The 14,096-nt window shown below is 38.1% G+C and overlaps 1 protein-coding gene across 1 annotated transcript in view; it reads right to left on the bottom strand.

Moving 5' to 3' along the window:
* LOC122561444 (mucin-2-like) overlaps positions 1-13,522 on the bottom strand; it is a 22,554-nt gene extending 9,032 nt beyond the window's left edge. The window contains exons 1-10 of the mRNA XM_043713187.1: positions 13,438-13,522; positions 12,306-12,733; positions 10,423-10,594; positions 9,943-10,175; positions 7,319-7,502; positions 6,048-6,258; positions 3,980-4,155; positions 2,941-3,010; positions 2,705-2,811; positions 1,581-1,612 (exon numbers count right to left, since the gene is read on the bottom strand). Coding sequence (XP_043569122.1) covers positions 1,581-1,612; positions 2,705-2,811; positions 2,941-3,010; positions 3,980-4,155; positions 6,048-6,258; positions 7,319-7,502; positions 9,943-10,175; positions 10,423-10,594; positions 12,306-12,733; positions 13,438-13,522 — 1,698 coding nt within the window. The remainder of the gene's footprint in view (positions 1-1,580; positions 1,613-2,704; positions 2,812-2,940; positions 3,011-3,979; positions 4,156-6,047; positions 6,259-7,318; positions 7,503-9,942; positions 10,176-10,422; positions 10,595-12,305; positions 12,734-13,437) is intronic.
* Between the last annotated feature and the right edge of the window lie 574 nt (positions 13,523-14,096).

The raw sequence follows: 14,096 nt of genomic DNA, 5'->3' as shown, positions 1-14,096 counted from the left end.
GGGGTCTGAGGGCAGAGGTGCAGGATGTGGACGAGATGCATTGGAGGGCATCTTTAACCACGTGGGAAGGGAAATTGCGGTCTCTAAGGAAGGAGGCCATCTGGTGTGTTTTGTGGTGGAACTGGTCCTCCTGGGAGCAGATACAGCAGAGGCGGAGGAATTGGGAATAGGGGATGGCATTTTTGCAGGAGGTAGGGTGGGAAGAGGTGTAATCCAGGTAGCTGTGGGAGTCGGTGGGTTTGTAAAAAATGTCAGTGTCAAGTCGGTCGTCATTAATGGAGATGGAGAGGTCCAGGAAGGGGAGCCTGACGCCTGGAGAAAGAATGCCTCATCTTCCGCCTCGGAACACTTCAACCCCAGGGCATCAATGTGGACTTCACCAGTTTTCTCATTTTCCCTCACCCCAGCTCCAAACTTCCAGCTCAGCACTGTCCCCATGACTTGTCTTACCTGCCTATCTTCCTTTCCACCTATCCACTCCACCCTCCTCCCTGACCTATCACCTTCGTCCCCTCCCCCACTCACCTATTGTACTCTATGCTACTTTCTCCCCACCCCCACCCTCCTCTCATTTATCTCTCCACCCTACAGGCTCTCTGCCTGTATTCCTGATGAAGGGCTTTTGCCCGAAACATCGATTTTACTTTTCCAGCACCACTCTAATCTATGGAAAGTTTAATAAAGCTAATAAAAGTTGAGCTCCTTGAAACACACTTCATATGATCTATCATATTATGTATAAGTATACCTCACATTGACTTAATCAGGAAGATGTCTGGATGAGCACTTTTCTATTGCTACTCCCTTATTACAGAAAAGAAAATGACTGACTAGATCACATTTTTGCTTCATATTTTTTAAAGATCTACTTCTGTAAGATCTGGCTCTCCCTGGCTAAAGATTAATATCTGAAATTGGGGCCATTATTCAAAGGGAATATCACTGTGGATGTATAAGCAAGTTCTGACCAAATAATAATTGTCACAGCTTCAAAATTACTGGAAAGCTTCTCTACACAGGAAACTGTGGTATGCGGTGAATATATTTTCATTGGTCACGTGGTTTTATGAAGTTGAGCACCGAGCAAGCGGCCTAACAGAGAAAAACATACTTAATGGCTTTAATCAGAGCAATAAAATTGATCATTTTTAAAAAGAAGTCACAGGAATTTTCAACTAAAATTACAACTTTCACTATACAGTTGAAAGTTGCCTACATTTCTCCGTCACTTTCTTCCTCCTCTTTTGGAGATATCCATACTTTATTGTGAGGTTGAAATTGTAAGATAGTGATATCAGAATGATCACAATTCTTTCTTTAATCATCTACTTCAATGACCCACAAAATAATAAAAGAACACAAATATAGAAACTTCATGTGTGATTGCGGTGCCAATATTATACAGTACGATTTCAACTTTAAAAGTTCTCAATTTACTTGAATCTGCAGTTGTAATACCATATGTTCTTTATAGATTTCCTCTTTTTATCACTCATTAATCTTAAAAGGCAGTTAATAAGTAGTTGGTTCAGTCTACAAGTTTCTTAATAAAACAATTATTGGAGATTAGGAACACTCACATTTCTTGGTTGTCCAAACTGGTCACGGCAATCTAGAAAAACCAGAAGAAATTGTTTATTAATATGCCTGTTTTCATTGTAATATGCACACAAAACATTTGATTTATTGGTTAATTCGTGAAGTTCCTGTGAACTTGCTCAGTTTCTCAGAAACGAATTGGGTATCTTTTAATTGTTTGTTGTAACAGGCTGATTGTGCCATCTCTGAAGAGAATAAGAACAGTATTTTACACCATAACCTATTGACTTGTGTAATGGATGTTGCAGCAACTGAAGAATCTCCACAATACTATTGACATGTTTTTCTTTAACCTGTTTAGCTGCAAAGCCATTATAGTATCGCGATTATCTTCATGTTAGGTATGGATGAGAACAGGTGTTTCTTGGATTTAAGGCACAATAATATTGGATGAATTCCTTTATTAGTGTGTATTTCAACTTCCCCAACTTTCTGATCTCCACCTTGTCCTAGTGATCAGTGTTCCTAAACAAAGGCTGAGAGACATTCCCAGCAATGTCAAAAATAAATTCATTTTTATTTATAATTTGTACAAAAGGAAAGGAAACTAATATTCCTCCTCCTGTCACCCAAGCTCAGTTGCTAAATGTACCCAATTTGATCAGGCCTGAGCCACATCATAGGTTCGAGTTCAAGCCACTTGCAATTTGCAAATGTATGCTGTGTGCAGTCCCTGGGATTGAGGTCATAGGTCATGTCCAATGGGAGGCCAAAATTTATATATTGCTATAAAATTTAAAGACGCCTTAATTCCTTAAGAAATCAGATCAAGTATTATCTGGTAGAAGTGTGTGGAGAAGCAAGTCCCTCTGTTTTTAATCAGGAGGCACATGAAGTATTTCTGCCAGAAGTCTTCATGAGACAATTATTAAGGCAGCAAGATTGTGGGCAGATGAATATAACAGGGAGTGACCGACTGCATTTTTAAATAACTTTGTATAATCTTGAGCATTTTGCATTCCTATTCATTTGAGTTATATATACTATCAAAGACACAAGTACTAAATCATGACTAAATCAGTTGTGTATTTTGTGCAGTGGTCATTTTAACAAATGAAAATTGATAAATAATGTCCATATGAGAAGAAAAAACAAAATAACCTACTTTGACAAAAAGCAATACATCTGGATTTATCTTCAGATAGGAGCATTCCATCTGGACAAAAGCAACCTTCCCCAGTGGGAGTTAATGCCTCCCCAGCTATCAATGTACTGAAGAATAAAACATTTTATTCAAAGTTACATTTGTAGCATTATGGGCTTATTAATCATATCACAAATAATGGGTGCAATTAGAAAACAGAGTTGAATTTTGTGTTTGAATAGAGAAAACATACTTACGCATTCTTACACTGATCATCTTCCTTGCTTTGACATGGCTTGTACACAAAACCTTGGTTGCAGGTATAATCTTTAGTACAAAATAATATGTTAGATACAAACATGGGCAAAGTATCTGACTATAAAAGTAATCACTTTAAACATGGTATAACCAAATAAAGCCCTGTAAAGGTCAGCAATTGCCTAGCTTGTTTGGTAGAGTGCGACTTTTACCAGGAATGGTTTTAGCACTACAACAGATAAACAGGTAGAGAAATACATTGTAGATTTATCATAAACAGTTACCAAAAGAGATTTCTTAACAATGTAGACTATGAAGTAGGTAGTGTGTAGTAGACACAGATTTCCTGAGACCTAGAACCCTGCCATCAGACTCAAATGGGAATCAAAACCTCATAAACAGTGCGGAGCATAGTCCCTCGCCTGTGTTAGCCACTGAATTTGTCAGTTAGTGATCAGAGGGCAGGTTCACCATCCAATGAAAAGGCACTGAATGGATCTTCAAAGCATGACAGTCAAAAAGGAAATTTTCAAGAAGTTGGCCTGCAGCCATTGTTGTAGTCTGGTCCAGTTTGCCTCCTTCAATGGCTCTCAAGAAGACTTTAATAACTCAAATAGTCTACCTTTGGTCAGAGCTCTGATCTACAAGAGAGGTAAGAGTAATGGGGGTGTGGGGTGGAGAGGGAGGTGGGAAAGTAAAGTTAATACCACAAGCTGTTCAGCAATTGGAGGAGGCTCAAATGAGCTGAATGGCCTACAGTTGCTCCAATTCCTTATGATCCCACATCACACAGATAACACTCCAATCATCATAAAATTGTTCCCATTTTGGGGCTTTTTTTGTCTCTATAAATTTAACACAAAATTTTCTGACTATATATTTGTACAAAATCAGAATCTCACTGTCACCATTTCAGTTACTAAAAATAGTTTGGTTAGATGCTATATCTTTTTCATCTTGTTGAACAGCTCCTGTACGTGGAAGAAATCCTTTGCAATTTTAATGGACTTGGCCAATATCCAAAATTCTAATACTTACTGCACATGCCGTTGGTGAAAGGCCTCCAGTCGACACATGCGCCAACACTTGCACAGGCCAAAGCAGCAGCTTCCAAGCTGCTACAGTCAATTGTAGAATTTACCACACAATGGTCAAAGATACAAACCTTGAGGTACGTATTGAGGTTGATCTTTTCGCTGCATTGTTTAAATGGTCTACATAATGAAAAGTAGATGACTTAAAATTAATTTAAAGTGCAAAATAGCATCTCACTAACATTTCTGTATAGAGACTAATACATTCATATTGTTTTCTCTTACTTTCTATTGTGATTTAATTCTTGTGAAAAATTTGTGATTCATTAGATCACTTTGAGATGCAGGTCTTAACTTCGCAGCAACCAGATCTTTCTGAAGATAAAACATTTTCGAAATGAGGGAAAAATGAGGGGTGTGAAACTAGGTGAATTGCTCTTGCAGAGAGCAGTGTAGGATACGATAGGCCAAATGACCTCCTTCCATACTGTAACTATGTTATTTCACATTTCTGAAGCAGGTGGGACATGAACTGAGCCCAAAATTCAGATTCTATTCACCATAATGCAATACAGAGGCAGCGATTGCTACAAATACTAAAAGAGACCAATGGTAGAACCAGGACGAATTGATCCATCAGCCTTATTTGTTTATTGCCAGTGATTTATTGGCAGCAAGCACGACCCTACAGACAAATTGCTGATCATGGGTTGGGTCTGGTAACATGAAAGATCAATCATTGGAACACCAGCCAATATTAGCAGATAATTCCAAGAGAAGGAGCAAGTTACCAGGGTACAATTAAATACACATCAGAGATCTGAGGTGTTGCATTTTGGTAAGGCAAACGAGGGCAGAATTTGTACAGTTCATGTTAGGGCACTAAGGAGTGTTGCTGAACAAAGATCTGGGGGTGCAGGTGTGTACTTTCTTGAAAGTGGAGTTGCAGGTAGACAGGGTGCTGAAGGTATTTGGCACGCTTGTCTTCAATTAGTCATGTCATGTTCGGATGTCATGTTATGGCTGTACAGGACATTAGTGAGGCCACTTTTGGAATACTGCCTTCAATTCTGGTCTCCCTTTTATAGAAAAGATGTTGCTAAACTTGAAAGGGTTCAGAAAAAGATTTACAAGGATGTTGCCAGGATTGGAGGGTTTGAGCTGTAGGGGGAGGCTGAATAGGCTGGGGCTGTTTTCCCTGGAGCATCGGAGGCAGAGGGGTGACCTTATAGAGGTTTATGAAATTATGAGGGGCGTGGATAGGGTGAATAGCCAAGGTCTTTTTCAAGGTAAGGGAGTCCAAAACTAGAGGGTATAGGTTTAAGGTGAGACAGGAAAGATTTAAAAGGGACCCGAGAGGCAACATTTTCACACAGAGGGTGCATGTATTGTTCGAGCTGCCACAGGAAGTGGTGGATGCTGTTACAATTACAACATTTCAAAGTCATCAGGATGGGTACATGAATTGGAAGGGTTTAAAGAGAAATGGGCCAAATGCTGGCAAATGGGACTAGACCATATCTGGTTGGCATGGATGTGTTGAACCTAAGGATCAGTTTCCATCATATATAACACTATATTAGACATTGACAGGCAGGGCATTGCACGCCCTTGCCACTCTCTGAGTAAAGAACCTGCCTCTGACATCTGCCTTAGGACTACCTTCGTAGTTGACGATTAGCTTGTCACAATCCTGGATCTCCCTTCCGAACAGGACTTGTGGATGAACCTACACCAGAGTGTTGGTATACTGCAGCTGAATAGATATTTTTCAAAGAATCTGTTTTGCAATCTTATTATGTATCTCTGGAATAGATGGGCTTGAACCTAGGCCTCCTGTCTCGGAGGTGGGGACACTATCATTATGCAGTAGCTATGAAAGCAGCTCACCATTATCTACCCAAGGGAAGTTAGGAATGGGCAATAAATGCTGGCCTTGCCAAGAGCATTAACATCCTGTGAACAAAGTAAAATTGTAGCTCAATTGAAAATATAGAATATAAATGGCAGTGTAAATCATTATTCAATTATTACAGCAAAAGAAATGAAATATGAAGAATGAATTCACTTACTGGCTTTGAATAAGATCACAGATTGTTTTTTCAGGTTTGCATGTTGGAGGAGGGGGAATTGGGGTACAAGGCACATTTGTAGGAGCTGATTGACAGTAAGGCTTTCTGGAATCTTGCACTCTCCAATCAAATGCAGTTCTGTGACAGCAGTCATTTGGCTCAGCCTTTCCATTCTTTCTTATGCATTGGGGTGGGGAGTGTGAACAGGATCCTAAAATCAGAAAAACAAAGGAACTGCATTAAGTACCAATCAAAACTTATGACATTTACCAATGACATTTTGCTTATTTTTTGGTTTATTGACAATCTCAGAGTGTCTTTTGCTAGGCCACTAGTTATTGTCCATCCCTATAAAACTTCAGAAGGTAGTGGGGAGTCATCTGTTTGTATCCACAGCAGAGCTTGGGGTGAGGGTACACCAGCAGAGCTTTAGGAAGGGAGTTCCTGGACATGGACCCAGAGACAGAGAAGACACCACAATATAGTTCCAAGTCAGGATGGTAAGTGGCACTGAGAGGCACTTAAAAGGTGATTGTGTTCCTGGGCAGCAATTACTCTTGACCTTCTAGGTCTTAGAGATCACAGGTTTGAGATTCTGTTGAAGAAAGCTCTAGGTATTTTTGCAGCTCATGTTGTAGCCAGTACACATTGCTACCTCTTTGTCTCAATGGTGGTTAAAAAGTTGCCATAATCTTACCAAACCATAGAACTACTCTCTCATTAGAGTTAGATGAGTAGTGGAGGTTTAACCTGAGGGTCACTATGCCTCAGGCAGGGAGAGTGCTGAGGAGATTGTGTTTGAGGGTGAATGTTTATGGTGGTTGATGAGTTAACAATCAAATGGGTTGCTTTGTAGTGGATGGTGTCAGCTTTTTGAGAGTTGTTAGAGTTGCAGTCATGCAGCAAGTATTCCATCACCCTCCCCTCTTGTGCCTTGTAGATGGTGGATGGGGAATCACAGACTCAAGAGGTGAGTTACTGGTGACAAAATTCCAAACCTCTGACCTGTCTTGCAGCCACAATGTCCACATGGCTGATTGAGTTCAGTTACTGCTCAATGCTAATCCAAGAACGTTGGCTCAATAATGATGTTGCCATTGAATGTCAAGGAGAGGTGGTTAAATGGTCTCTTCTTGGAGATAGTCAATGCCTGGCACTTGTTGAACCAGCTCGAGTGAGAGAAGTTAGTTATATTCAATGGCATTATTATCCCTGAATCCAATCTTATCGATATATAAAGTTATATAATGGCACATAATCAGAACACATACCACATTGGCCTTGAGTGTTGTTAAGGAAGTATTGTTCTGGTACCCTGATTTTAAAGGCATTAGGGTAAGCAGTAATAGTTGTTCGAATACCAGGAATAGAAATATATGTGCTGATGCCCAGTTTAGTAATGATAAAGTCATTTGCATTGTAGGGAGGACTCACATTATTTCCGTTGACAGTTAACTGTGAAAAAAAAACACATCTTTGAAATCTGTCCCAAACCACAAAGCATTTGTATGTTGTAATTAATTTCTAATTTGAAACTTTAAGCTAAAAGGACATTTAAGCTGTTTTTATTTCTCTGCTATTTTGGCGTTTTGTTTGTCTCAGAATTATTTTACATTGTTCAGGTTACAGGAGCTCAGGATGGTCCCATTGATGAATATACTATCTGCTCCCCAGAACAGCAGGTGAATTTGGTCTCTATTGCTCAAGTCTCTCTCTCTCTTTTGCTACCCAAAAGAAGTTTCACTCAAAGGGCTTGGATAATCTTGAAACTAAGAAACCATTGTCCTCCCAATAAAATATTGATTATAGATTTACAAAGTGATGGAAATGTTACGGCACAGAAGGAAGAGGTTCAGCCTCTCTTGCCTGCACTAGATCATTAAATGATCATCATTACAAAGTACCAATCTCCTGCTTTCTGCCCCATAACTTTGCATATTATTTTTATCCAAACAATCTTACAATGTCCACTTGAATGCTGCAATTAAACCTGCCTCCTCCCGACAGTACATTATTTAATCTACCTATCGCTGAGTGAAAAAAGTTTTTCCTCACTTCACCCTGGCTTTTTCTTTTGCAAATCACCTTAAATCTATGCCCTCTTGTTCAATTACCATTGGGAACAGTTTCCACCTATTTGTTCTGTGTGGCCCACTTGTGATTTTGAGAACCTCTATCAGATCTTCTCTTTGCCTTCTTCCCTCCAGGGATTACAGTCACAACTTCTTCAATCTATCATAGCTGAGTTTCCTTTCCCCAGGAACAATTCTAGTGAATCGCTTCTGCACTCTCTCAAATGCCTTCACATCCTTTCCACATTGTGGTGCCCAGAATTGTTCACAATTTTCCAACAATTTTCCACAATTTTCTAAAAAGTGCATTATGCAAGTTCAATATCACCTCCTTGCTCTTGTACTCTTTGCTTCTCTTAATAAAGCGGAGGATACTGCACGCACTACTTCTCTCTCTACTTGCTCTGCCATTTTCAATGATCAATGAACATAACTGCTCTCTCTACTCCTGCACCTCCTTTTTATACAGTCATTCCTCCATATCCACATTGTTCTGTTCCTGAGAAACATCCTGTGAATGATGACATTCACAAGTTTGGAGCTCAAGTTAAAAATAGGTTAATAATTGCAGATACATTACTTTTGCTCGCAGATGTTGATTTTTGTTGTTACTTTTTTGGGGGCGCAGATAGGTGAATTCGGGATTCATGATTTTGCAGATACGGAGGATTTACTGTATTATCTTTAAATTTTCTTCCTGCCAAAATGTGTCACCTCACACATATCTGCATTTCACCTGGCAAGGGAGCAACGCTCCAAAAGCTTGTGATTTCTAATAAACCTGGTGGACCATAACCTGGTGTTGTGTGATGTCTGACTATGTCCAACCCAGTCCAACACCAGCACCTCCATGTCACAACAATAAGTACGCTATCATTTCTACCCAAAAAAGTACACATTGGCTGTTTTTTTTCTAGTTCATAGTGGGTGTGTTCAGAACTAAGGAGGACTGGTTAAAAACTTGGTGTGGAGAACTTTGAAAACGTCTGAAGTTTGAGAGATTTTGGAACTCCCTGCCTTATAAGGCTGTGGAGATATGATCAGTTGTTAAAACAGAGGTAAACAGATTCGTATTAAGCAAGGAATCAAAGGTTATTGAGAGTAGGTGAGAACATGGAATTCAAACCCAAATAGATCAGCCATAACCTTATTAAGTGGTAGAACAGACTCAAATTCTTAATTTTATGTATGTATGTTGTTTGGAGCACAGTCCAAAAGCTTCATTTGTCTACATAACAGTAATAATATTTCAGAAGTATTTCATTAGCTGTGTAGCATCTTAAGATGATCTGCATACGTAAGTAGTGAATAAAATGGAAAATGAAATGGAATACAATCTTATCAAATGACAAAAACGTTCAAAGTAATAAAAAATAAATAACAAATTAAAAATTTGAAAGTTAAAATTTCAGAAGTATACATTGTAGTTAGGCTGATCATTTGGAAATCCATGAAGAAGTCCATTCTGCCAGCTAGGGGATTAGGACAGGTGCTTAGCAAGTACTAATAATTTTTATACTAATATTATCTTCAACAAAACTAATGAAAGTAAACAGGTAGGATTTGAAGGGTGAAAGGAATCATAAGAATATGGAAGACGGAATGGTGAACTGTGTAGAGCAGAAGGGATGGGGACGGTTACATTCATAGATTGATGTGTCTCCGTAGGATTTTTCACTGAAAGTTAGGGCAATGGATGGTTCACAGGCAATGAGTGTATTAGTTAATGGATGCATCAACCTTACTTAAGCTATATATTGGTTGGTGATACTGGTATAATAAATCGTCAATCTAGTTTCACAATAGAATATTAAAGCACTTACCACATATGTTCCTCCAGTTGAAATATGTACAACATTTCCATTGTAAGAAATAATTAGGCCCCTTGGACAAGACTTCTTTACAAATGGGAAGCAAAAATAATTATCCAATAGAACTGAGAAATTGTATTTTGGAACCCGTTCTTCCACCAGGGTATATGTACAGTTCTCAAAGAAGTCATACCATGTACCATCAAATGACCTATAGTGTGGGTCTCCCCATATTTCACATTCACCTAAAATTAAATCAAAAACAGAATTTCAGAGGATTATCAGTGCTTTGGAGTAATATTACTGCCCATGACCCATCCTGCCTGGTTTTTCTTTCCACTGATATCAATTGAAAGGAAAATTCACAGGAATGTACAATAAACAGTGAAACCAGCCTGCCAATGTTATGGCCCACACAAAGCTGAAAACTGTTGCCATCATTTTAAACAATAATCAAAATGACAGCAATTTGAACAAGTCAGTGATACTCACAGTCACATTCCCATTTCTCACAACATCCATCTGCAGTGTGAACTTTCACAGGCTCAATGTTGTTGATACATTTTGGTTTAATTAATGTAGGACAGGTAATTTGATTCATTTTAAAAGTATCTCCGCCGATGCAAGTAGTTATTGTGCAGTTTTCCTTCCATGTCTCCAAGCACTAAAAAGAAAATTAAAAACAAATTCATCACTCTAACATTGACCTGTTCAATGCAGGTAAACATATAAAGGTGAAAGTAATCAGTATTTAATGCAAACAATTTATCTTTTAAGTAAACAATCTTTATTTCATAACAACTGGAAAAATCGCTTTGCTGAATCAGTAAACTGATAAGTTTTAGCTTTCCAGAATTTTGTAGATAAGTATAGTTTAATAATTACAGTTTCCACACTGTAAGCAATCAAATCTAATCTAAAAAAAATTATTGTTGCTTTATCAATCAGTCACCAATACAATCTGTCCATGACAATATTGGTAGGGGTGTACAGTCTTTGAGGAGGTCAATCCCATGTTACTTTGATGTTATGTGGCATTACTACCATGCTGAATGGGATTGACTTCAATCAGATATAGCATTACAAGACTAGTATCTATGAGGCAATGTGATCCATCAACAGCTGTTAAATTATAATCAAACACAATCTGCAATCTCATCGTGCATTGTGTCCCCAATTGGCCATTACCATCAAGCCAGAAGTTCAACCTTAGTTCAATGAAGAGTGCAGTTGAGCATACCAAACATATGTAAAATTGAGGTGGGAACCTAGTTAAGCTCCAACACTGGATTATTTTGTGCAAACTGCATAATCAGTAAGAAACATGACAGGGCTAAGTGATTACATAACCAATGGATAAGATCTATGCTCTGCAATCCCAGCAACATCCAGTCCTGAAGAACTAATAGGAGAAGGAGGAGCAGGAGGAGCCATAAACAATCCCATCCCCAGAGATGGGATTGCCCAGAATATCACTGCAAAAACAATGTTGAAGCATTTGTATTCAACTTTATATAAGTTAGGAAATGTGAAAATTTGGAATTAATGTGCACACATGTATTATTCCACTGAGCATAAAAATAGGATTTATTAAAACAAATATTTTGAAGGGAATTTTATAAGTCATCATATATTCTGCTGTTGTGCCACAGGTGAATCAGATACATAACCATACTGAACAAAATTCATTCAGTTGGCTTGTGCTAAGTCCATATGCTGTCTCATTGAAACTATCATACCAATATTCGTGGTATCATTTTACAAGTGCCATTCTTGGCAGTAATCATTGGTATTCCAATCATGATTTAATTTTATGCAACTATTAAGAGTACACACTCAGATTTCCAATGTGTCTTCTCAGTCGATGAGACTTGCTGTTGAAAATGTGTACATTTTCAGGATCAATTCAGAATGTGCCATGTTTTGTACATTTTGGAAATGTAACTAAGTATCAATTAATGTCCAGACACAGTTACATTTTAGGTTTGACCATAACTTTCGTAGAAGTAGGTACATCTATTTGGTGCCATATTTCTCATATCTGTTGCTACACATGGCTCTATACTTGGTAGAGTCTAAAGACCAAGAGATGAAGACACTCTGAAGTCTATGAAAATGGCTGCAATGTTCCATCGTTGGGTGATTACAATAAAACATTTAATTTTGTTGTGTCTTGTCTCACCAGAAATATGAGCTTTGAATTATTGTCATGATTTGCCAGAGGGAAATTCCATTGCCATTGGATTATTTCCTAATCAAAAACTTGTGCCCAATTTGAAACATCCTGTAGATCTCTTAACATGATAAAACCTATTGACTCAAGTGTTCACTCAAGACATTCTTTACATTAGAAAAAATGAATCATATTTACTTACCTTCCTTGGTGGGTTTGAATTGCACTGACAAGGTTCTGGAGGTTTCTCTGTGACATGGGTAATTGGAGGCTCATAGACTGTAGAATGTATAATAGACACAATGGCTGTGGATGTAATTTGTGATGTTAATATTGGCTCACAGCACACCCTAATTCTATAATCCAAACACATGAGGTGATTCTCCGGTGTCTGTTCATTGTAATTACAAATCAGTCCTTCGTTTATATCACAAGAAACATTATCCTTTGTTTCACTTATTGGTCGTTGTGGGAACTTGACAGCTTCACAAGCAATGTCATTTATTTTGTAAGAGGAGGAAGGACACAGTTTATAGCGAATTGTCTCCAATAACTCAGAATCCCCTTTGTTCTGAATAGTTGGTGTATTTTCATTAAACCAAGATGACCATATACCATTGCAATATGGTTCTGTGAAATAAAAGGAGACAAGCTTATTAACTTTGTCATAAACAAAAACATTTAATCAGAAATTCAGAGAGAGGACACAGTGATATCTAAATCTTGGCTTTGAATCTAGCCCATAGTGAGTTAGAGGAAAACCATATTTCTCTTGTCGCTGGAAGAATCCTGTGTAAAAGAGTTCAGATTATATCAACTCAATTCTTTAATGAGTTTATCTTCACATGAAATAAGACTATTCAGTATGAACTGGCAATCTCATTTAAACATGCAATGAGAATTATAACTACTGAAAACAAATCAAATTTCAAATCAGCAATGAAGGTAGTCCTACTCTGAATTTGGCACAATTATACTTTGCTGGAGTAGAATCATACAGACAAAGCATAGAATCAGACTGTTCAATCCAACCATAATCCCAAACTAAACTAGTCCCACCTGCCTATAAAATCACCAAACATTTCTTATTCACGTACTATCCAAATGTCTTTGAAACATTGTAACTGCACCACATCTATCACGTCCTCTGGATGTTCATTCTACTCAAGACCATTCTCAGTCTAAAAATGTTGCTCGTCATGTCTTTTTTAAAATCTTTCTCCCCTCATCTTAAAAATATGCCACCTTAGTCTTGAAATCCCCCACCCCAGGGAAAAGGTACCTGTTATTCACCTTATCTATACTCATGATTTTATAAACCTCCATGAGGTCACCTCTCAACCTCCCACTCTCCCGTGAAAAGTATTCCAGCCTTGCCAGCCTCTCTTTGTAACTCAAGCCCTCCATTTCTGGAAACATCCTGCTAAGTCTTTTCTGAACCCTCTCCAGCTTAATAATATATTTCCTTTAACAGGGTGAGCATAACTGTCCACAATACTCCAAAACAGGCCTCACCATGTCCTGTACAGCTTCAACATGACATCCCAACTTCTATACTCAAAAGGTATGGGTGAGTAGATGATAGTTGAGTGGATGATAATTTGCATTCAATCTGCCTCTCTCTCTCCTAGATCACCATAAGGTAGATGATTTGAATGTTCAAATAGAGGTAAATAGGGATGATTTAATTGTCACAGGATGACAAGCCGAAGAAATGAATATTCAAAGATACGTCATTTTGAATGGATAAGCAAAAAGGAAGAGGAGGTGGAGTATCATCTTAATAAAGGGACAAGTTCATTATATGACTATCCTTTTCCTTCGTGGAACATGTGACAAATAAACTTGTTATCTAAAGACGTAACAATATATTATAATAAACCCTTTTTTTTTATTGACTTTCAACAGCATTGATGCACTAAGATCATGAAAGTCAGTTGGAGGATTTTACCTCAACCAATGCCAAATTACTAACTTATATCTTAGTTTGCTA

The sequence above is a fragment of the Chiloscyllium plagiosum genome, chromosome 23 (assembly GCF_004010195.1).
Source record: "Chiloscyllium plagiosum isolate BGI_BamShark_2017 chromosome 23, ASM401019v2, whole genome shotgun sequence".
NCBI lineage: Eukaryota > Metazoa > Chordata > Chondrichthyes > Orectolobiformes > Hemiscylliidae > Chiloscyllium > Chiloscyllium plagiosum.
The sequence above is the reverse complement of the archived record's forward strand: the minus strand, read 5'-3'. Positions and strand labels throughout refer to the sequence as shown.